The following is a 22,500-nucleotide window of genomic DNA, read 5'->3' on the forward strand; positions in this document are numbered from 1 at the left end:
TTTCATCTGAAAATGGAGAGAACACTCCCATGGAATGTGAGAGTCTGAATCAGAGGATTGGAGTCAAACAAAACTGCTTGATTATGTAAAATCGCCTGCATCTGTTGATTAGAAGTTGCCTTGAGATGCAAAATAGTGGCTGTACACTTGTTTGCATTCCCTATTTTCCCATCCCACAATGCAATACGTTTCAGGGGATCTTTACATGAAAACAATACAAGTGACTTACATATAGACTGTATCATGCTTCAGTGAACTTGATATCCATTATTTTAATGCAAAGAACTTGCCCCTTATGAAAGCCCTTTACGGACAAAATATCGAATATGCTTATATCAATGTTATGTTGCATACATGAATGTTATGTGCAATAAATCTATGTGCATAGATGTCCGATATAAATAAAAGATTCCCAATACAACTAAAGGATGTTTGATACAACTAAAAGGTGTCCGATATAACCAAAAGATGATCGATATAAGAGACGAGGAAGCGGAAATGATTTGCAAAACAGGAAGTAATGTCATTACGTACCAGGCCCCCTCGAAAATACAAGAGCTTTTTCCTGAATACAAAGTCAGATGCACGATTTGGCTTACAGACGCAGAAAGGTTTTTCATTGAATGAAGTGAAATAATTACAAAAGCAGCGCCCCATTTATGAACGTTCCTAAGCAAACACAAACTCTAATTCGAATATGGCATAAACTGCTATTCCCATTTTGCGTTCCCCAGTCTTTAAAAAGCTTTTACGCAATTTCCCCCGTCTTATTACGTCACTCTTGCTTTCTGTCTACTAATTGTTGCATCGCGAAGAAAAAAAATCAAAGTCACAAAGAACTGTCCATCAAAATGCGATTACACTTCAGCTTCTTACAAAAAAAATCGTGATATAAGTGGTGCGTGGTACCACGTAAACGGTGACGGAGTTATTGAGTGCACGACATCGTCCACCCCCCTTCAAGAGGGTACATCGACGTGTCTGTTGACGCATCGAGTCATCCCCTTCTTCGAGGAACATTGGAGTTATTTTTTGTGAGCACATATCAATAGAAAAGCATGTTACCAGTACCTTTAAGGTCTTCTTTTTCCATCTTAGGAACATCAAGATAAGAGACTGCATGTTTATCTCTAGCGGACACTGAAAAGTTAGCTCACGCATTCATTACATCTAAGATAGAGAGTGCCAGTTCGCTACACGTATGGATTGTCCAAATTTCTGATAGATCGCTAACAAAATGTCCAGAATGCTGCAGCTCGCCTTATTACCCGTACTTAGAAGTACCATCACATCAATGCTGTCTTAAAGAAGATACACTGGCTCCCAGTTAGCCAGCACATTCATTACAAGATGTTACTTCTGACCTATAAAGCACTGAATGGCCAGGCCCCTAGCTACATTACTGAACAGCTAGAGCCCTATCTACCACCTATAAATTTGAGATCTTCTACGAACTGACTGATAAAACCATCTGTACGCTATAATCAGAGGTCTTTCTCTTTTGTAGCACCCATTCTCTTGGAACTCTCTTTCTTACAATATCAGAGTGCAGCTCGCTATAAAATTTTAAGACCCACACAAGGTAAAAAGGTGAGTTCATCATATGACATAGTTTTAATCGAAACTCTTTTTAATGCTATTATTGTGCTTTAATTTTTTTCTCTGTTCGAATATTATCATGATTGTAAAATCTCGATTTGCTCTAACTTTGATTGCAATTACTGTAAAACGTTATTGAGCTACAGGAAAGAACCTTATATAAATAAAGTATTATTATTATTATTATTATTATTATTATTATTATTACGTGGTAACAAGTTATATATTGTCCATGAATATAGTGATCTGTTATTAGAATGCAACATATTAATTTGGTTGTTTTGGGGAAAATATTTGCAAATTACGGCTTAGTCATGCATAACAAAGGCAACGAAGCCTGAGTAATTTAGAGATTGAAACGCTTCAAATTGAACGACGAATATTGCACCGATTCAACTAACTCTTTAGCTCTAATGTCGAATATTTTCCTACAACATTCAGTGAACACTTCTACTCAAAAGTAGAGAGCTTCGCCTCAAAGTAAATGAAAGACGGACAGCTAATTTACGAATACTCCCAAGAATGTCGATTGCGGAAATTTCCTACGGTTCATCTTGTGTCACTTTGTCCGTTAATGACGTCTCTTAGTTATCGGGTTGAAAATATAAGCTATAAAAACAAATTATAGTAATCCATATACGTCTCAAACGTTTCGATGTGGCTGCAGGTGACGTCTTTTTCAAGTGACAGAAAAAACCTCAGATCTTACTCAGTTGTAACCCAGCTTGAACACGCGATCGTACTCCAGTCGACTGGTTCAAAATTACGTCGCGGAAACATTGAAAAGTTGGATCTGATAAAGCCATGGTGCAACTACTAATTCAATGTTCCACCTTTGCTCAATCCAAAATTGTCGGATCCCTTGGTAGTGTATGTTACATGATATTTGAGCTCAGTTTTGCCGCGCCATTAAGTTCACATTTATCATTATCTTACTAGTGTTCTAAATTGAGCCTTTTCCAAACAACAAACGAAAGCCGAAAGTGCCGACGCCTTCTGGTGGCTAACTGTGTAAAAGGGACAGACACAGTATTCAACAAAAAAATTGTTGTGTGATTGAGCATGACGCGTGGAAATAACAATATTGCATTGTCATGAGACTATATAATATTATTTGACAACAGTTATCAGTTATCCTACAGGAACCCGGTTCGCCGCTCCCAATAAATCAATGGAAGAAAAGTTGAAACTGACGTCTGGTTGCAGTGAGAACGGGATTGAAAATGCGGTCTTCACGCCTCAAGACACCAGTGACTGCGGTCCGTGTGATGTGACCTTAGTAGTGAATAATGGACGAACAATAAAAGCCCACAGAGATGTGTTAGTCGGGGCAAGTACGTTCTTTGAAAAGTTGTTAGGCACTGACATGAGGGAATCGAGAGAAGGAGTAATCCATTTGAAGATGCTGACGGAAACGACTGTTGGGATTATACTGGAATTTATGTATACTGGTAGTGTTCAAATGATAGGCGAAGACCCTGCAAAGGTTATGATCGAGATTGCCGATTACTTGCTCCTCAAGGATCTCAAATCTCACGCTGAGAGTTACTTGGAAAAAAAACTAGATTGCTCAAATAGCCTTTCACTCTTTCATTTGGCGGAGAAATACAACTGCAAAGAGCTCTTTTGCAGATCAAAAACATTCATCTTTGACCATTTCAAAAAAATAGCTGGAACGGAAGACTTTTTGAACAACACGTCGAATGATGAAGTTGAAATGTGGATTTCGAGCGACGATATAAATGTTGACGCAGAGGAAGACGTGTTTGAAATCATTTTAAAATGGATTAATCACGACAAGGTTAGACGTTCAAACTTTTTCGCGGCCCTTTTCCGTCATATCCGTTTGGCTTACATTTCGTATGATTACTTGATGAACAACATGGAGACAAATGATTTTTTGAAGAGTAATCAAGTCTGTTTGAAACTGTTGAGAACGTCTTTAAAATCAAAAAGCAAGGCAAAGGATCATATGTGGCAGAAAGCTGTCAAACCCAGAAGGTCTCTAGAAGTACCAGTCATGCTATTTTTTGAGAGGGGAGAACGGGCAAACAATCTCTGCTACTTTCCTCGAGAGAATGCATGGTACAAAGCACCAAGTGTGGTACCAACTCTACTGGACAAGGTGTTTTCTTCACAAGATAAGCTCTACCTGACAGCAGAATGGTTTGAAGGAGGAGACTATAAACTCTTCTGCTTTGATCCTTTTTCTAACCGTTTAAACGGGTTATCAACGTTGTGTACATCATTATCACTATCAAAAGGCCCAGATTCAAGTTGCAGAATTTTTGTCACGGGTGGAAACGAAATATACGCCCTGGTTGGACAACTCCGAGGAACCAATGAGAAAACGCACCTCACCTGCATCACAAAGTATAATCCTGAATCTGATTCGTGGGAGGATGTATCGGCGTTTGACTGGGACTCAAGAACGGGAGTTTGCATTGTAAATAAAGACAACTTCATTTATTTCCTGGGTGGCCGGCTTGGTTGTAACATGGCCTGCCTAAGCGAGGCCCACAGGTTTGACCTGGGTGTCAAAAGGTGGGAAAGACTGGCCGATATGAATGTAGAGAGATTTAAAGCTCTTGGCGCTGTTGCATACGGGAAAGTGTTCGTCATCGGAGGAGGAGGAATGTTCCCCGAGAATTGTTACCACCTTGAGGCAGACTTAAGAAGATGTGAGCTTTATGACGAGGCAAAAGATGAATGGTATATGACAGCAAGCTTGAATATACCACGCAGAATTGTTCACAGTCGTGTAGCTGGCCTCATGTGTACCAATGACAAACTATATGCATTGTGTGAATATTCTGTGAACTGCAAAGCCTGTCCATCCATACTGTCTTTAAACTATGGCACTTACTGTTCTAACCCCACATCAATCATGATTGATTGCTACGATCCTGAAAAGGATCAGTGGATTAAGAAAACTGAGATACCAGGCAGTTGTATGCTGTCAGTTGATCAAGCCTGTTCTATCAGTGTTTTCAATCGCAGTGCATTTATCAAAACGGTTTCATCGACGAAAATCAACACTGCAGCTGATTCTGGAAGCTATAATCAAGAGAGACTAAGTGACATTAGGAGAAAACAGAACTGTTTGGTTATGTGAACAAAATACGAGCTGGAAAGTCATCTGAATTAATTGATTAGACTTTATGACCACATTTATTAAACCTGCCAAAAATCAGTTATTAACTGTTTCGTCATTTTCCCTGTTTTAAAACTGACATATTCTTGCGACTAGTTCAGGCTATATTAAAGCAACCATTCCAATAAAAATCCCTTTTCGTTCATATTTCAATCAACCATGATCCGAGAGAAGGAAGGGTAAATGAAGAGCTTATGTTTGCTATAACAAATGACCAAATGACGGCGTTACATATATACATACTTAATTGACCTCTCCTCATAAAGGCTTTTCAGGGCCCATGAACACAATCTTGTGAACCAGGCTTAGTGAACAGCCAGTGATTCGTTTGCGTTCGCAATCCAGGTACCAGTTGAAGCTGGCAGCATTTGGAGGCAACGGGATCCCTTGAATCCAAGCTCCTCGTATCATATTACACGAGGGTGGATACTTCAAATAACCCCACATCACGTGAAAGCTTTTAATGTGTGAGTTTAAGTACAAACACGTTGTGGTACAATTTATTCTCTTTCCTCGTCTGTTCTTACAGTGATGTTTGGGTTACAAGTGATTTTTCAGCGATTAAGGTTTGTTTGTCCAGTGGTAGTTTTACCAACAAATTAACAAGAAGATATCACTTTACAAACATTGCTTTTGTTATTCAAATGTGCCCACCACAGAAACAAAAGACCCTTTCTTTCGACAATGAATGAGACGCTGGTTGGCACAATAGGTGACATCAATGATATCTTTGCTATAAGTGCTAAGTAATAGGAACCAATAGTGATAGAGCGAGTTTCAATCGAGTGTCGTAAAACCAAAACCAAAGTAATTACTTTGGCCTATCAGAAAGGACGGAGACAATACAGTAAACCAATCAAAACTCGAAATAATTACACGTAGGCAACACACTAGCGCGGGAAAATGTGCACGCGCGAGCCACGATTAGTTTTGGTTTCACTTCTGATTGGTTGAAAAAGTGGCGCGAGGACGTTTAACCAATCACTGTGTGAAGTAATGCAAAACCAAAGCAATTCACTAATTACTTTCGACACTCAATTGAAAACCTCTCTAACAAAAGCAATCCACATTAATAATAAATTTCTTAAAAATAAAAGCAAATCTTTCGACAAAATAACATCTTTCACAAGAGTCAAAAATAAAAGCTAGCCATCGGCGAAATATTTTACAATTTAAGTACTCAACAGAATACCGCGTTTCCGATTGGTGAATTACGAATTCATAAACAGGTTGTAGAGTGCAATACGAAAGTTGCCATGGAAACAAAGTGATTGAGTAATTTTGTTGAGTATGTAATAAATAAGAAATCGTATGAACTTGCTCGTGCATTTGGTGATTTGTGGTCACTCGTGATGTTTTGAAAGTCACAAATTGCACGAGCCGTAATTCTTAAAAACTTTCAAAACATCACTGCCTCCAAATCACAAACTGCGCTCTGGTTTACACGATTTCCTATATATACACAAAATGACACTAGTCTTACCATTTTTAGCTGATTATTTATATTAGTCGATGATAACACCACCCTCGACGTCGACGGCAACGATAACGCCATAAAAACGCCTCTAATTTGGAACAACAATGGCTCTGGACGCCCTGCACGAACGTTTTGCGTTTTCGTACATTTCTTTGCCGTCATCTGCTGACGGCTACAAGGAAGCAAAAACAAACAAGATACAAACAAACAAACAAACAAACAAACAAATAAACAAACAAAACAACGACCAATTGTGTAAATGTTTTTTATGTTTTGCCACGACCCGGTAGAACCAGTGTAAGGTTATTCAGAGGAAGTGATTACCCGACAATAAATTTTCAATTTTCCCTCTTTAATTCTTGGATGGGTGCTACGCAATTTTCATCTTAAAAACGAATTTATATTACTGCAATAGATGACGTTGTCATAGCCGTGGTCGACCTCAGTTTGGCTTAAGTTCCTTGACAACGTGAACTGACCAGCGTTGGAGTTTTACTGGACGATAATTTCTAAAATTGATTTGTCGGTTGGTTTTACGCAGCTAATACCCAGGTCTCATCCCTCACGGCTACCATGCATAGACCCTTTTCATAATGGCGGCCCTACAAAATATTCTTTTGTTTTAATACTGATAATCCTTTCTAGCCTCACTGCAATGCGCAAAAGTCAAAAGAATATGTTAACCAAAATGAGGCCAGTAGGTCCAATTAACATAAATACAATAGAATAGGTCTATGGGATGACCCATTAACAGTTTGATTTCAATACTTAAATAAGGTAAACCAAGAGTCCCAAGAGTAAAAATCTGGTATCAGGTTTGTCCCGATCAGCGTCAGAAAACTGTCTATTTTTAAACAAAGTTTTGCGGGAAAATAAATAATAGACCAAATCGGCTATCTTAATGTTGTACCCAATTTACATCTCCCGGGGTTAACTATTTAAGATCCTTTGTGTATTGTATTTGCATTATAGTGTAGCATTTACATATAAAGGATAAGCAAATACCTGGAACAAAACGTTTTATTTCCAAAGGGTTTGAATTGAGTACAACAATGAGTTTAGCCGATGTCACTGGTCTATTCTTTATTTTCCCACAAAACTTGATTTAAAAATAGGCACTTTTCTGACGCTGACGGGGACTGGGCCAATTTGGAGAGAATCTTACTTTTGGGTGATAGACTCTAGGGTTAACCGGCTTAAATAATGATTAACAAAAAGTATCCCATTATGCCATGTACACATGGATGGATCGTTTCTGTACAATTAAAATGAATTCAGTACTTGTACAATCTCATAGTGCAATCCGTTTTGGGGGTTCTTTACATAAAAAAAACAATACAAGTTATTCACTCTTGGGACTGTATCATGCTTCAGTGAACAGGATATCCATTGTTTTAATGCAAATAACCCCCGTATTTCGGGTGTCATATGACGCCTTGTATCTTCAAAGGAAAGACGTTTCAACTTTGCAGTTGTCCTTTTTCTGGTCTTCAAAATATGTTCAAAGATCATTTTTTCAGAATAAGCAGATCTCAGTTTCCAGAATTTCTTTTCCGGCCCGAAAAGTTATGGGGCTTTTGACAAACAGCTTTAGGCCACTTTCAAAAAGACCATAATACTCTTTGTTTTTTCAAGTTTCTCTTGGGACCATTGTAGGTCTTAAGAGAAACTGGAAACAATGCTTATGATGCAATTTTTTTTAGGGCAAACAAAGAGTATTACGGTATTTTTGAAAGTGACCCATTCGTTTTTTTCATCAATCCCATAATACAGTTCATTTTTGGGGGTTATTTGCATTAAAACAATGGATATCCAGTTCACTGAAGCATGACACAGTCCCAAGAGTAAATAACTTGTATGGCTTTTATGTAAAGAACCCCCAAAACGTCTTGCATTATGGGATGGTGAAAATAGCAAATTCGGGCCTCAGTTGTCACTCCGTCAAATCGCAAAATCAGATATATTCATGCGAATTTTTGACAGTTGTCTGACTAAAGTCAAGTGTTACGGTTCAATTAAGTGCTGTCAAACAATTAAAGTTGATGAACATTTTTTTACTGAATAGAGCAGGCTGCACTAGTGATCTTGCCGTCTTTGTCAATGGATTTTTGAGCGTGCAGGACAATGTCAGCGGTTGCTTTGAACTTGTTACCTTCACCTCCATTTAAGATGTCTTCAAGGGCAGTCACCTGTAGCCAACCATACGAAAATTAGTGAATTTGTATTGGAAAGGTTCTCTCAGGGTTTTGTTTCTAGAAAGCGGAGATTTTTTCGATGCACCATGGGTGCTATAAAATCACTTTGTACGTTCAAAAAGAGGACATTTAAATGCATGAAAGTGTGCCATACTTTTTTTTGTTCTGACCAGCTATTCAATAAAAACAGACACAAATAGCTGTTCGTGTCTGATAGAAATTGTTCAAGTAAACAAAAAGAATCCAGCTACTCAAAGACATAGCAGAGCACAGTCTTTACTGTTCTCTTGCAATAAGATCGAGTAATTTTACGGAGTAATTTGGATTTATCAACGGAGTTGATAATGTAAATTGACCACCGTACAGGGATTCTAAAAGTCGTACTGTGGTCAATTTAGATTATCAAATCTGTTGATAAAACCAAATTCTTGTGTACTACTTCCCCACCGACGCAGCACCACAGTTTCTTTAGAAACTACACCCTTTATTAATTTTACGGAGTGTACACGAAGAAATTTAACTACGTAAGATTAGGTTTCATTTTCCAAAAAGAGGACGGACTATGCGCTGTAGCCCAAATACCATATAAAAATGTCTCTACTGAGTAGAAGGCATAAGGTCCCCAAATGCGACTAGATCGAAACTAATCTTAGAAGACCATTAAAAACGAGATATAGGGGTTATTTTTTATTTTGATTTTGATAGGTGCTTTCTTGTGAACCACCTCGGGCGACTCGAAACGAACATGGACTTATTCTTCAATTGATTGTCAGCTTGTTTTTATTATCGACAATCACTTGAGAACCACCTTGTTGCATTGGCATCTTGCATATCACCGTGCGCTTCCCTTTTCCACGCAGTCGCTGCTTTACTTGGCAGGATTTTTATGACTTAGCTTTACTTTCCACCTCACGCCATACCATTTCCCCCTTACCTCTATTGTGGAAACGCCCTTCCTCTTAGCATCTTCGATTAATCCACGCATCTTTTTCTACGACGAAAAGGGAAACATTTTCGGAAACCGTTACCAACACCACCCGCAACAACAGCAATTAAAACAAATATATTTAACTTTCTCCTCACTGAGAGTATCAAAGCGGTCCCTTGTGTTCTTTGCATTTGGTTAGTATATACTAATACGTAGGTAAGCGTTGAAGGCGCGATCTGACTGGCTACTCAAACTGCGGATACCCTTGGCTATTTACCTCCAACCAACTCACGCGGGATTTACGCCGGAACATATTGTAATCGTTGCAGGAATAAATGAGTTAAAATCATCTTTTTGTGATTTATTAGAGATAGATAGATAGATAGATAGATAGATAGGCGCTGGCGACGAGGAGCTCTCAACTGTTCCAGGTGACTTTGATCTCATATGTGTGCTTGATGGTCTGTGTGCAATATGTGGATTGAGTCATTCCAGGTTTTGAAATTCTCTTGGCACTGCATCTCGCCCCGATCCAGAAGGTATAGTCAATGCCAGCTACATGTATGTTTACAACAAATGAGCGTTCCAGTAAACGAACATTCGGGCTTTGTTGCTAAGAAGCGTTGAATCATGGGTCAGAATTAAAAATATTATGGGATACGTTTCGATTTGCAGATCGCAAAACTTTGGTTTCCATATGATCGCAGGATCGAACGATCGCAGAACTTTCTGCGATCTGCGATCGTCTGCGAACATATGGAAAGCGGCCTTAAAACTGCATGGGTTATTTCATCAGGAATGAAATTACACACTGAAGGAGAGCAGACATAGAAAATAACCTCGAGTTATTTGCCGCATTTAGTGAGGAGAAGGCCTTTACCCAATGCAAGGGAAAGCTGCAAGAACAAACAGCACTGTTCCTTAATCGTTCGAAATGCATGACTTTGGTAAATGTTTGTAAAGTCAATCATCACTTACCAATTTCTTCTCAGATCTTTCATGTCGCTTCTGTGACTTATGCAGCTCTAGCTTCATGTTCCGTGATTCGTCCTTGGACTAAAACGAAAGAGTCAATAATTGTAACGATAGCGCAGAAAAACACTTGCCAACATGACCAGGATAAATACAGAAAAATGAGATAATTGCCCTACGAAAATCCTCAAGAAGTGCTCTCTCAGCCCTCTGTCCCAATTGCCGTTTCCGAAATGCTATTTGCTCAATTTTGCCGCATTTGGATAGCTAAGCAAAATGATTATTTTTCGCAAAGCATGACGAACACACTATGACCACCGAAAACGAAATTTCTAATTCAAACAAACCCTTTTAATCAAATATTGCAAATTGCCGCGAAAAAAAAATGGCGACATTGAAATCTGTGATCTGCATTTTCGGACGTTTCACCTTAAACGTAAATTTCCGTAAATCGGGTCGTGTAAAATTTTGAAACCCGTCACGTTGTGGCAGAGTTTGAACTCGGGCAAAACCCTATACATTACTTTCAGAAATAAAAGCCTTATTCGCACGATCCGCCCCACCTCCATCACTACGGCGGCTGAAACCGTGAAAAGGTAAATTAAAATTCGCAGACTCTTACCACAACAGTGCCATTTGTCATTCCTTTGGGGATTTCATTTCCTTCGGATATTCTTTTGGAAGGCGAGGGGTTATTCCTCGCGACAGTTTCCGTCTCCTTTCGGCTCACTTTCCGTCCACTCTGCTTTCCCCAAACTTCGATAACCAATGAGGTATTCATTAAGTAGTCGACAAACTGTTATTTGAGAGGAAAATGGTTTTAAGAGCAAGTTGGAGTGAGAAGGAAATACGGATTAAGACAGCCGTCTTCTCGAAAAAGGATATATTTTGTCGGTGTTTGCAGAAGATTGTTGTATGGTTATGCAACAGGTATACTCTAAAAGAAATTGCAGGAGTTACTTGTTTTGATGCTCTTCCACTGAATTACAGGAGACTTGTCGGCCATTAAACTATAACTTTTGGCATGTATAAAAGATAGGTTGTTATAGAAAGTTCATATACCTTATTCCACAATGGCCGCTTTTTTAGTATTCTTTTGTTTGATTGCAAATTGGCCCTTTTGGCCTCGTTCAAGGTTAAATATTGTTATATTTTTTACGCTTGAAAGCGAGGCCAAATGAGCCAATTTGCAAGGAAACAAAAGAATACTAAAATGGCGGCCATTTTGGAATAAGGTGTATTTAGACACTTTGCTTTCAAGTACCAGCAATCGATGCAGTATTTGTACGTTGTGGCAATCTTTGCAATCGCAACAGTTGAAAACTAAATAGCTGTTCTTTGAATGTATCTCGTAAAGAAAATGGTTTACATGGATTTTGTACACTATTGGAAGGCGCAATTGATCAAGTTTATCGTATGCACAAACCTGTTTTGTGACCGGTGAGAATGCAAACTGTTTCTCGTAGGCATAGGCAGGATTAATGGTACCAGACACACTTCCTGTTACAGATGGTTCATTATCCAGGTATAGTTTAAATTTGCACCATGTCTGTCCCTGAAATAAGATAAGAATGAAGTGGAGTCAAAGTAGAACGCAAACAACAAATAAATTTGGAAAATGCATGGATGGATGGATTGATGGATGGAGGGAAGGGTGGGTGAGTGGGAGGAAGATGGTTGCGCAGACGTATGGAAGGATACGTACAGATGGATGGATAGACACACAAAATCAAAAAAACGAATAACCAAGAAAGAATAAAGCCAAAGGGCTCAGGTTCACAACCTACCTTGGCAAATCTTGCTGGTAGACCTCTGGCGTGAGGAATTCTTAGTTTAAAATAAAGAGGATTTCCAATCTGAATGGAATAAAAAGCGAAGAATAAAATCTAATAAAGAAGGAGAAAACGACGCCGAAGATTATGAGTCACAACGTAACCGTATGAATGGCCCGTTGACTAATTTTCAGACGATCATATGAATGCCTTAAATGCAATACAGAATCCAAGTGAGGATAAAGCGAGATTCCCATTCCCAACGATACTTAAAAGAAAAAAAAATCAGTCTATTCGAGTCTTTGTGCCACCCTGAGAAAATTCTCATTTCAAATTTTGCTCTCCCGCCAAAGTCGCGCAACCAATGATCAGAGGACTGACCATCTGGTAAATTCCCCCAAAAAGCCGTGTCATACGAAAAAGGACAAAACTTAGATGAAAAAATATCCTTGAAATAAAAAAAAACCTATTTCAACTGTCACAGCCAAGCCAGTGTTCTCTAACCTTATCTTCTATAACAGACCCACAACAACAACATCATCGGCAATAACAAGAATGACATGAAGCTTTTCAATTTTTTGTATTTATTTACACGAGTTTAGTGAGGTCTCAATAATTGTCATTTATAAAGGCAGAGGTTTCTAGAAGACGAAAAACAACTACAAAAACAAGAAAACTGAACACCAGAGCCACCAACAAGCAACTGTCTACGAAAGTGGGCGAGAGATTTGTTCTAAATTTGCTCCTATGGTGTATGCATGTGAAACTTCAGGACGCCGACTTCAAAGTACAACTTGTCTGATCAACGTACCAACTCTTTCGGGTCCTCCACGAAGTCATCGATATCCTCGTTGCCTGTTTTATCACAAGGATACGCTTCCACCTGTATGTAATCAATAAACAAATCAAAGAATCGGTTATCAAGGTCTACATCTACGTATCCAGACACATCATAAACCTATCACCCATGTCACAGCCAAGCCGGTTACATTTGGTAGAAACTGATAGGGCACTAAACAGAGCTGAGATTTTCGTCCCCTGCACTTTGCGAATGTGTGGGTACTTTAACATTCCACAAAATTTGCGAAGAAGTGTTGTGAGGCGGGGCTTATAGTTTATAGTCCCTATCCCAAAGAACTTGAAAGCCTAACCATTTTCAGATGAATTATAAAGACGGCAATTTCTCCTCAATTATTTTAATACCCTACGTGTTGATCTGGCTAGGGCTCGAGCCCGCGAGTTCCCTTACGGTGATCTAAAGCTCAACTACATAAGCCAAACGCTCGATCGATCGATCGATTAATCTTATCAATGAATCACTCACTCACTCATTCACTCACTCACTCACTCACTCAATCAATCAATGAATCAATGAATCAATCAATCAATCAATCAATCAATCAAATACAAGAAGAGAGGCTGGACGAAAACCTTCCTTGGTTGGATACGGGGATAAACGGAAGAGCAGCTGTAGCTCATGCTACGAGGCAGCCGGTTGACACGTAAATGTTGAAAAACAGGGGAAATATACAATACTGGCTAATGTGTAATGTCGCGATTAATTGATAGGACAAACATACGTGTCCTATTTACATTTTTGCAGTGGGCTCGGACATCAGCATACTAAGGGCGCCGATGGCAGCCGCTATCAGTCCATTTATGAGCCCACTGAACCCTCCCAACCCATGATGAGTGATGATGTAAGTGAGTGATGAAGATAGGCCACAACACCGGGAACCACGTCCCCTACTCTTTTCGAATAGTGTGTGGGTTCTTTAACGTCCCACAGTGTTATATGTGAACAAGGTTTGTGAGACGGGACCTCCGGTTTATTGTCCTTATCCGAGAAGACTTGAAAGTCTAATCATTTGCAGATGTCATTACAAAGACAGCACTTTCTCCTCAGTTATTTAAAGACCCTGAGTGTTGGTCCGGCCGGAGTTGAACTCACGACCTCCCGCGTGACAGCCCGGTGCTTAACCAACTGAGCCACCGGTGCGCGGTAAAGAGCCTTGTTGTGTAATTGTCCGTCACTGTGAAAGAAAGAAAAAAGTTAGTTCATAATATTGCTTTACTCACTTGTAAATGGCCTTGGTCATTTCCCTTATAATCTGTTATAGAAAGACTCTCTTCCACCTCAATCTGCAACGTAGAGACATGGTATATATAGCTACTTCAAATATTCGAATGCAAAATGATTACTCAAGACATACTTATCAGAGCTCCAAATACTTCACAAAATCTTCCAAAAGACAATCAAAAGCAAAAACTTTTATCTAATCAAAAGGCTTAGTCAAATAAACTCGGATTAGAGGTCTAAAGGCAATCAAAGCCAAGAAGCTGTTGTAAAGATGGTGAAAGTTACATTTATAAAATCGAGTCAACTGAAGCTATGATCCTCGCAGTTATGAACGCAATTTTGGCACTTGCGTGAAGAAGCCTAAAAAGTTCAGGCATTTAACGGGGTTTGAACCCGTAACCTCGCGAAACCGGTACGACGCATCAGAGCTATGAAACCACTGATGATGGGAGCTAGTCATTTGTGGGTTCAAAGGTTCCCGTGATGAATGATTCATTTCATATATCATTTCATCACAGAAACAAGTGTTAGAGTGAATTGGACAGCGATAAACAAAGCGCGTTTCAGTCATCTGGATAAAAAAAGATGCGCTAGGTTCAAAAGCAAACAAACCAAAATCGAATTCGCTAACGCTTATTATGTTTAAAAAGCTGGCGATAATCTCACTTAAAAGAGCTGAAAACCTACTCCAAACAACACCTTACCATGTAAGCTAAGCTTTGAAGATAAAGTTGCGCTGAGCCAATTTGCACCTCGGCATCATAAGGCTCCCAAAAAGGATCTCTTTCCTGTCAACAAATGCACAAGAACATGTCATCATCTAAAAATCGGCGGTAAAGAAAAAGTGAACGATGAGTCCTTCTCCCCAAGATACTCTTTTCCAACAACTAATGTTTTAAACTGGTGAAAGACGAAAGGGACACAGAGCCCGAAATTAGCGATCGCCATTTGATGTTTCGGTGCTGGAGTCGTGAAAACGGTCCAAGAAGTAAGAAGGAGAGTCGAAAACAGGGAGAACTGAGGCAAGATAACCAGCAGGCAATGCAATACAGCAAAGGAATAAGAAATAATTAGATTTATAGCGGGGCGGTCAGTTTGTTGCCTTGAAAACAAAAACGCATTTGACGTTCGTCCGTTCATTTCTTACTGGAAATCTAGTTTTTCAGCAAGGCCATAATGACGAGACACGAGACACATTCAAACTTACAAAGCCACTCCTAGAATTACATACAAACCTCAGGCAGATCCCAGTCGTCTCCTTCAATATAGTTTTGGTACATTTCCTGCATCAGAAACTTTCTGTTGAGGAATTTATTCCTGTCCCAGATCCATTCTGCATCATCCTTCAGACTCTTCATTTTAACTTTCACCTAAGTTATAACGCGCATGTGTCAGATCAACAGATAAAATGGATCCTACGATGTCCCACAACACTAAATAGGGAGATTTTAGAAACGAAATAAACGCCATAAAACGGCACGCATTTCAGCACACATTTGTGCGTAACAAAAGACGTGAAATCACCAAATTGACGTTTTAAAGGGAACCTCAACTAAAACAACAAAATAACTTTAAACCACACAACATAAGGTTAACAAGTTCAAACCTTTTCCAATGAAAGTGTTTGTATCCGCAAAAAAAGGAATTTCAAAAACGCTTGTTTTAGCTTTCAAATTTCCTGCGCTGGGGCCGCCATCTTGAATAATTGTGACGTAACATGGTTGCCCTATTGTTCTGACACAAAGAGCGATTTTTTCTGGAACAATATGACAACCACGACACGTCACAATTATTCAAGATGGTGGCGCCCGAGAAATTTGAAAGCCAAAACAAGCCTTGTTGAAATTCATTTTTTATTTGTAGACACGATGTTCTGCGGTTTAAAGTTACTTTGTTGTTTTAGTGGAGGTTCCCTTTAAAATAAGCCAACCAGAATCTAATTGACTGTTGAAACAATGACTTCTTTTGTTCCGTGGTTGGCAAATTTGAATGTCAAAAGAAATGTGACGTCAATGTTTGTAAGCAAGAAATATCGCTATTACATCTCTTCCGATTTTTCATAACATCCCTACTCGGTCCAGTTCTTTCACGATTTTGTGAGCGACAGACTGTCAAACAACTCATCCAAATGTGAATTTAAGACGAATAAATGGAAACGAGTTTTCTTGTCTTAAAAGTCAAATCTGACGCGGGGAACCCGTTAGATAAATTTTCCGTCTCAGACGAGATTTTCGTCTCTATTGTGAAAACGGCTAATCACTAATGAGGCTCTGTACGTCTTAAGGCTTGTTACATCATGATTTCTTTTCCGTTCTATGTGGGCTGAGTCTCCACGACCAGGTGGTTTCTAAAAAGTGCCTAATTAAAAAAAGATGTGGTTTCAGGCCCTGTTCATACACTAACGCGCCTTCCGCAAAATCTGTTTTCTGTTTCTTTAAAACTTTCAGTTTAAAAAGAGCTACACCCTTTGTAGGCGTTTTCACAGCATTTTCCACCGTCCAGACCAGAACGAAAACAGATACGAAAATATGCGTTCTCGTACGGTCACCAGGATTGTTCTTCCTTACTTTCTCCAAACTGCAAATGCTTGAACTAAATCTATGGTACGATAGTAATAGCTATTCCCACTCTATTTTCCCCGCCATGTTGGATCGATTGTTATGCCTTTTACGCGCAAGTCAAGTTAAATAAGTGAAACTGGGAGCGTTTTTGAAATGATCCATTTTCACAGACATTCACCTGTGTATTCGATCGTATTAATGTAGACGGAAGGCGTAAAGGTATGCGCAATGCAGTTATGAGCTATCGGTGCAGTTTGAGTCAAAGACCCACCTTAACCCTTGCTCACCATAGTCTCCAGAGCATCCGACTAGATAACGGAGGATAACGGATTTTTTCCGAGTTTCAAATGGATGCAATTTCAACAACATATATATAATTCCCACTTTCGCCCACTTTATGGGTGTTTGGAATGCTTTTTAAAACGAAAAGGAATAAGTGTAGACGTCGCCTCAGCTAGGCCAAATTTGAATTTCAAATTTGGAAGTATCAGGCGGAATAACATGGCCTGCTAAAAAAAAAAACTAAAAGACAAACAGGCTGAAAAAATATGGCGTGTGATCCCCGCCAAAATTAATGTCTTCAATTTCGTTTTACTTTCAAATTCGCCTAAGCCTCCTGACGTTGAAGTTTTTCGGCCCTTGAAGGCTGCTGGTTCTGAAGGTAATTAGATAGACAAAAGAAGTCGTGGGTCCACGTTAAATTTCTTTCACGAAGAAAGGACCACCACTTCCCTTACACTTTGGAGGAGTGGCAAACGACGCTCTTGGTTGTCCCAACGAAGTGGCAGGATAAGAAGCTGCAGTTCTACGTACACTGTATCTCGAAAACAAAGATGGAAAGTTTGTGAGCGCACGATCACATGAAATACTGGTTTCAACACTGGAAGGACTAACTGTTGCAGCGTTCCTGTGGACCTGACTGGACAGTAACGACTCAGCTTGCTGAAGCAAAGAAACAACTTCTTAAAAGTTTCTTCCTTCACTATTTGACCTGTTTTCACTCTCCAAAGATCCATCGTCCGCCATATTGAGATGGAAGGATGGATAAATGATGTTAACGCTGGAAATAAATTAGGTGTTGTGCAACAAGGCTTACGCGGACATACTGGGTTCCAGGATTTGGGGAGACAACGAATTTAGAGACGTTCCGAGTTTGAAAGTAATACGGAATTGAAAAAAAATAATTCTGGCGAGGATCACACGCCATAGACAAAGGGTGTGTTTTTTTTCAGCCCGGGTCGACGAAAGAGAAATTTCTGGCATGCGCATCATCATCGATATTATTTTTGCCTCGGCCACCTTGTGTCGCTGGCCCGTCCAAGTCCCAGTTTACTGCGCGTGAGAAGTATGAATCCTATCGATTCAACATGGCGGAAAATTTCCGAAACGTCAGCCCTGGCTTTAACTCGCCAAGGAACCAGTTCAAGATGCATGCCTGCTTAAGAGGTAACTTGATATCGGACGTACCTCTGTCCTTCCTTCTTTAAGCCCTCGTGCTTGAGGAGACACGAGCATAATTTCAAACTTCACCTAGGAAATCAGAAATACTAATTTTGTTTCAGAAGTCTCTTACCACACATTAACCATAAAAGTGGGTAATTAACATGGAGTTAAGTTCAAACAAGAGAGTATGAGGTAAGAGAGAAAATCATGTGCCCCATGATAAATATTTGAAAACTATTTTTAGATTGCATCCACGCTGCGAAGGGTATTTTTATCTCTTGTGTCCATGACCGCGCGGTCCATTTTCACTGACCAATAAGGTGTGATCCTTGAAATAGCCATGGAGTATGACCGGACAAAGCTAATGATTCGCTCTCTTGCATGATATATTTCCCTGGTTAAAATCTTAGGCCAGTGATTTTACCTGCGTCAAGCTGTGACCCGAGTGGATTGCATGAGCATAAATTTTCCTTTGTGACTTGGAAAACCAGGTTGATAAGATGGTTATAATATCTTTTTGCAATTTTGAAAGCACAGCATGAAGTAAAGCCAACCATACGGTAGTTCAGTTTACTCAGTGATATCACCCAGAGAGACAAGCTTAAGTTTAGTGGCATTTTTTTCATAAAATCAAAACTATTTTTGTTACCATTTTTCATTTATTTGGTTTTCTCGATCTTTTGCTGATTCAACACTCTCTATTAACAAAGCGGTTATAATGGAAGTTTCATCTTCCCAATTAAAACCCGGATATCGATCACATGAACGAGAAAAGAAAATATTGACGCCTGACCTTCTTCCCAAGTTCTTCAGCCATGGCGTTTGTTTCACCTATCATAGGAACCATTTGCAGCAGGTCTTCTTGTAAAAGCATGTCATCTGAAATGGTAAATTAGTAAGTCGAAAGGAAGATATCAAAGTAACAGGTGCTAGCCATAGACATAATTTGCTCTCCTCGGTTCTATTGAGCACCGTCTACAACTCAATCGTCAATACCGCGTGGGTATTGGAGGCGTTTGGAAGTTTGAAATTTAGTCGTATCACGTGCGGACCTCTCCACAAATCATTTGCAAAGGGCTTAAATTCTTGAAGCATCCTTGGGTGTGATTCTATACTCCTTATAACGTAGGGCTTACGTGGAGTTTCCGCAGTCGTTGACGTGTCTAAACTCCCTTACAGTACCCAATGAAAACACAGTTTAACCACGTTCCCAGGGTCCTTGGGAACCATAGTTGCGTGTGCTCGCGTGACCACTTAAGATGGTCAACCGAAGCTTGTCAACCGAAAGATAAAATACTATCAAGAGTAAGAAGAGATTAAAGCATATTCAAACTACGTCGCTTTCGGGCAGCTACGATAACATCATTTGAAGGTAAAACAGGAAACCTGTCCAAAAAAGCTTAACCTGAGGTAAAATCTGATTGCTCAGCCTATATTAATGTCAGTAACGGCATTGATCCAAAGTGGCATGACATAGCCTCTTAGCCAATTTATCGCCGATCAGCTTTGCAGGAGTGAAGGCAAACTCCATCGAAGCCCCGACAAAGTTCTTTTGATAATAGCTATAACACTGGAGTGAGATCGATCCCATGTAAAGTGATTGAGGGCTGTCGTGATTATTACTGCTGTATCAGACACATGACAGAGCAGGGGAGCAGTGGAGAAAACCTCACGAAAAGCGGCCATGATAAAAACCACACCCAACGTAACGTAGACAGGCGATTAACTTTAAATATGTTGTCATGCTAAGCTACTACATAACTCAGACTTACTTTTTGTTTGCCCACCGCTCTTCGCCATATCAAACCCAGAGTTAGCCGCTATTTCCTCCTGTGCCAGGTCATACGTGATTTCGCTCACGTGGACTCCAGCCCCGGCTTTCTTCTTTTTTTCAAGTTCGACAGGATGATGCAAGACATACAAACTACTTGAGCCAAACATCACTCTATTAAAGAAAGTTACATTATAAATTCTTCATTGTTTTGGGAAACGATTGAGCTTTGTTTAATAATGGTGTGTTTTCGGTTTGTGTGAATTAACTGCTCAAGGGAAATCTTGAAAAAGTTTCAATTCAGTACTGCAAGAAGCAAATAGACAGCTGTGCGAAGCAAACTTTCTTGCAGCCTTGGGGACTGAACTGCGAAGAGCGCAGCTCACGATATCGGGCAGAAACAGGAACCCATCAAAATGGACCCTCTATCTTTCATACTGGGTCTTCGAGTCAACCCTATCTCGAGTACAGTTATTGATAGAACGCCTTTCGTGGGGTTTCGACGTTAAAAGCCCAATAAAAGCAGAAGGTATGACAGTGCTATTGGTTTACGTCGTACAACACAACAAACACGCACCACACTGGAATGTTTTCCCGTTTTCCCGTGGAAATATGACACTTTTCGTGGGAAAAAAAGCCGCTCTAAAATACATGTACTCTGGAAAGGGTTGACTCAAGGAATAAGTGTAGATAGAGGCTATATTTGATGGGCTCCTGGCAGAAAGCATAAATAAGGCGTCTCTGCCAGCAGCTACACGTCCATGTTTGATGTCGGTTTGATGCCCCATTTTGACGAGGGAAGAAAACCGGATCACCCGTAGAAAACCCCTCGAGTAAGGTTAAGATCGACTGTAACTGAGCCCACATACAATCGCAGAGGTGGGGGGGGGGGGGGGGGGGCAGATAATGACCACAACGCACGACAGTCTGAATTTCCAAAGCTTACAGCACGGGATATTCGCAGACGGTCATTTAAAGCAGATGAAAAACGGGAAACGCAATGAGTAGCAAAAGTCTTGGGACGCTCACCCTTTTAGGTTGTTGTTGTTGTTTTTTAAAAGTTAGTTTGGGGGGAGGTTTTAATGGAATTTCGACACTTATGCCTAATCCTATGCCTTTATCGAGTGTAATAGGCTGTCACCATCAAGAAATTGCATCCCAACTAAAACGAAGACTAAAGACTTTGAAATGTGATCATCTTCAGTTGAATGAAATGCCAGTACGGAGTAACCGCTGAATACCCTGACACCTTTGTTAGCATTCAGCGGCGTTCTCTGAAGAACGAGTCAAAAAACAATAGACAATGTTCTTATGCAAATAATAAGATGCTGGGTATTGACCATGAGTGTAAGAGGTTATGCTGACGAAAGATGAGCGTTAAGTACTTTTAAGTCTTGAAATTAAGCAAAGAAACAAAACTTTAATTAAGCGGGGCGTAATGTAGAAAGAGTAAAGCCCACTAACTGCTCGATCATAACGACTTCTATGTGAGAGATACTAGAGAGCACGACTCGCTTTTTAGCAACGGTCGGAAAACGAAAGTGAACATTGAGCTCCCTGATACAACACGCCATTCATACCTGTCATTGTGGTGAATTTCTATTTCATCATGAGTTGGTTTACCGTTGATCATTAACTTTGCATCAGGATGAGCAAGGATTGTAATGGAATTTCCTTTATGCATCACTGTAGCGTGATCTACAAGAATGCTGTGAAAGAAAGAGTTGGCACATAATCACTAAACTGATAGCACATGATTTGGTGAACGTGCAGAGCAAATAGTATCACGTGACCTCAATTTTCCCAAAATTGCTTCACGACAAGTTCCGGGAAATCAAGTAAACCCGAGTGCGTTTTTCGTGTTTACGAAGAGACGTTTGTTTCCCAACACTCTACAAATGTATCATATTCAACCACTGACCTCAAACCACTCAAAATAATGTCTGGCTTCGGATCTGCTTTTCTGTTTCCAATCTTCGTTTTCCCTAAAATAGTTATTTTATAATTAACTGGCTTGGTCGTTTTTACTTGTGCCGATTGAAGCAGGGATAAGGTAGCTAGTGTGGAACAAACCCAGTATGAAAATCTCGAAGTTTCATTTGAACCCTATTAATGAAATACTCAAACCCTGCTTTGCAGAGCTCTAAGCTAACTGACATTAGAACACTGAAGTCACTTTTCTGTGAGGTTATTAGCACTGACAATGATACAACCGATTTAAAGTAAGTCTTCATGTAAATATCATAAGCTTAACTTTGTTTTCTGCAGAAGTGGCATTACGTTGACTGCGATTTCGCTCTTGCCTCAATCTTTCATCTTTTTATACTTATTTTTCACGTAGAAGACCTCATTTCGATTGCATTCGAGAATACAATGCAAGCAATTTAACGGCAACAGTAATAGCCCCTAAATACACACAAATGACTGCGACCTACCGAATTTAAAACATAAGAGGAGCTTAAAACATTTCAAGACAGTCTTTCAATACAGCAATATTGCCTCAAAGATGAGATATCGTTTTAATAGATAAGGCAAGCAATATCCTCGC

The 22,500-nt window shown here is 39.8% G+C and overlaps 3 protein-coding genes across 4 annotated transcripts in view; 2 read left to right on the forward strand and 1 right to left on the reverse strand.

The window, feature by feature from the left end:
- Positions 1–389, forward strand: part of LOC137968995 (kelch-like protein 12) — a 2,362-nt gene extending 1,973 nt beyond the window's left edge. Inside the window, exon 1 of the mRNA XM_068815504.1 lies at positions 1–389. This exon is cut by the window's left edge and continues 1,973 nt beyond it. Within this exon, the coding sequence (XP_068671605.1) occupies positions 1–89 (89 nt within the window). The 3' untranslated portion in view covers positions 90–389.
- Positions 390–533: 144 nt separating this feature from the next.
- On the forward strand, positions 534–4,876 carry LOC137968994 (kelch-like protein 2). Of its 2 annotated transcripts, none has more exons than XM_068815502.1 (2): positions 534–1,590; positions 2,731–4,876. In XM_068815502.1, the coding sequence occupies exon 2, from the start codon at positions 2,771–2,773 to the stop codon at positions 4,712–4,714; it is 1,944 nt and encodes a 647-aa protein (XP_068671603.1). In that variant the 5' UTR covers positions 534–1,590; positions 2,731–2,770; the 3' UTR covers positions 4,715–4,876. The 2 variants fall into 2 exon arrangements, with proteins under 2 accessions (XP_068671603.1, XP_068671604.1); XM_068815503.1 differs by having other exon boundaries at positions 2,742–4,876.
- Positions 4,877–5,106: 230 nt separating this feature from the next.
- The window catches only part of LOC137968993 (kinesin-like protein KIF28), a 40,033-nt gene continuing 22,639 nt past the window's right edge, over positions 5,107–22,500 (reverse strand). Inside the window, exons 17-31 of the mRNA XM_068815501.1 lie at positions 21,874–21,937; positions 21,533–21,661; positions 19,954–20,126; positions 18,975–19,060; positions 18,206–18,268; positions 15,413–15,547; positions 14,882–14,965; positions 14,177–14,239; positions 12,909–12,980; positions 12,113–12,181; positions 11,752–11,880; positions 10,948–11,121; positions 10,332–10,409; positions 9,360–9,416; positions 5,107–8,419 (exon numbers count right to left, since the gene is read on the reverse strand). Of these exons, the coding sequence (XP_068671602.1) occupies positions 8,285–8,419; positions 9,360–9,416; positions 10,332–10,409; positions 10,948–11,121; positions 11,752–11,880; positions 12,113–12,181; positions 12,909–12,980; positions 14,177–14,239; positions 14,882–14,965; positions 15,413–15,547; positions 18,206–18,268; positions 18,975–19,060; positions 19,954–20,126; positions 21,533–21,661; positions 21,874–21,937 (1,511 nt within the window). The 3' untranslated portion in view covers positions 5,107–8,284. The remainder of the gene's footprint in view (positions 8,420–9,359; positions 9,417–10,331; positions 10,410–10,947; positions 11,122–11,751; positions 11,881–12,112; positions 12,182–12,908; positions 12,981–14,176; positions 14,240–14,881; positions 14,966–15,412; positions 15,548–18,205; positions 18,269–18,974; positions 19,061–19,953; positions 20,127–21,532; positions 21,662–21,873; positions 21,938–22,500) is intronic.

The sequence above is a fragment of the Montipora foliosa genome, chromosome 8, assembly GCF_036669935.1.
Source record: "Montipora foliosa isolate CH-2021 chromosome 8, ASM3666993v2, whole genome shotgun sequence".
Classification (NCBI taxonomy): domain Eukaryota; kingdom Metazoa; phylum Cnidaria; class Anthozoa; order Scleractinia; family Acroporidae; genus Montipora; species Montipora foliosa.

Excerpts from the sequence above, each read along its gene's own strand:
- LOC137968994 (XM_068815502.1), top strand. The coding sequence starts at position 2,771 with ATGGAAGAAAAGTTGAAACTGACGTCTGGTTGCAGTGAGAACGGGATT.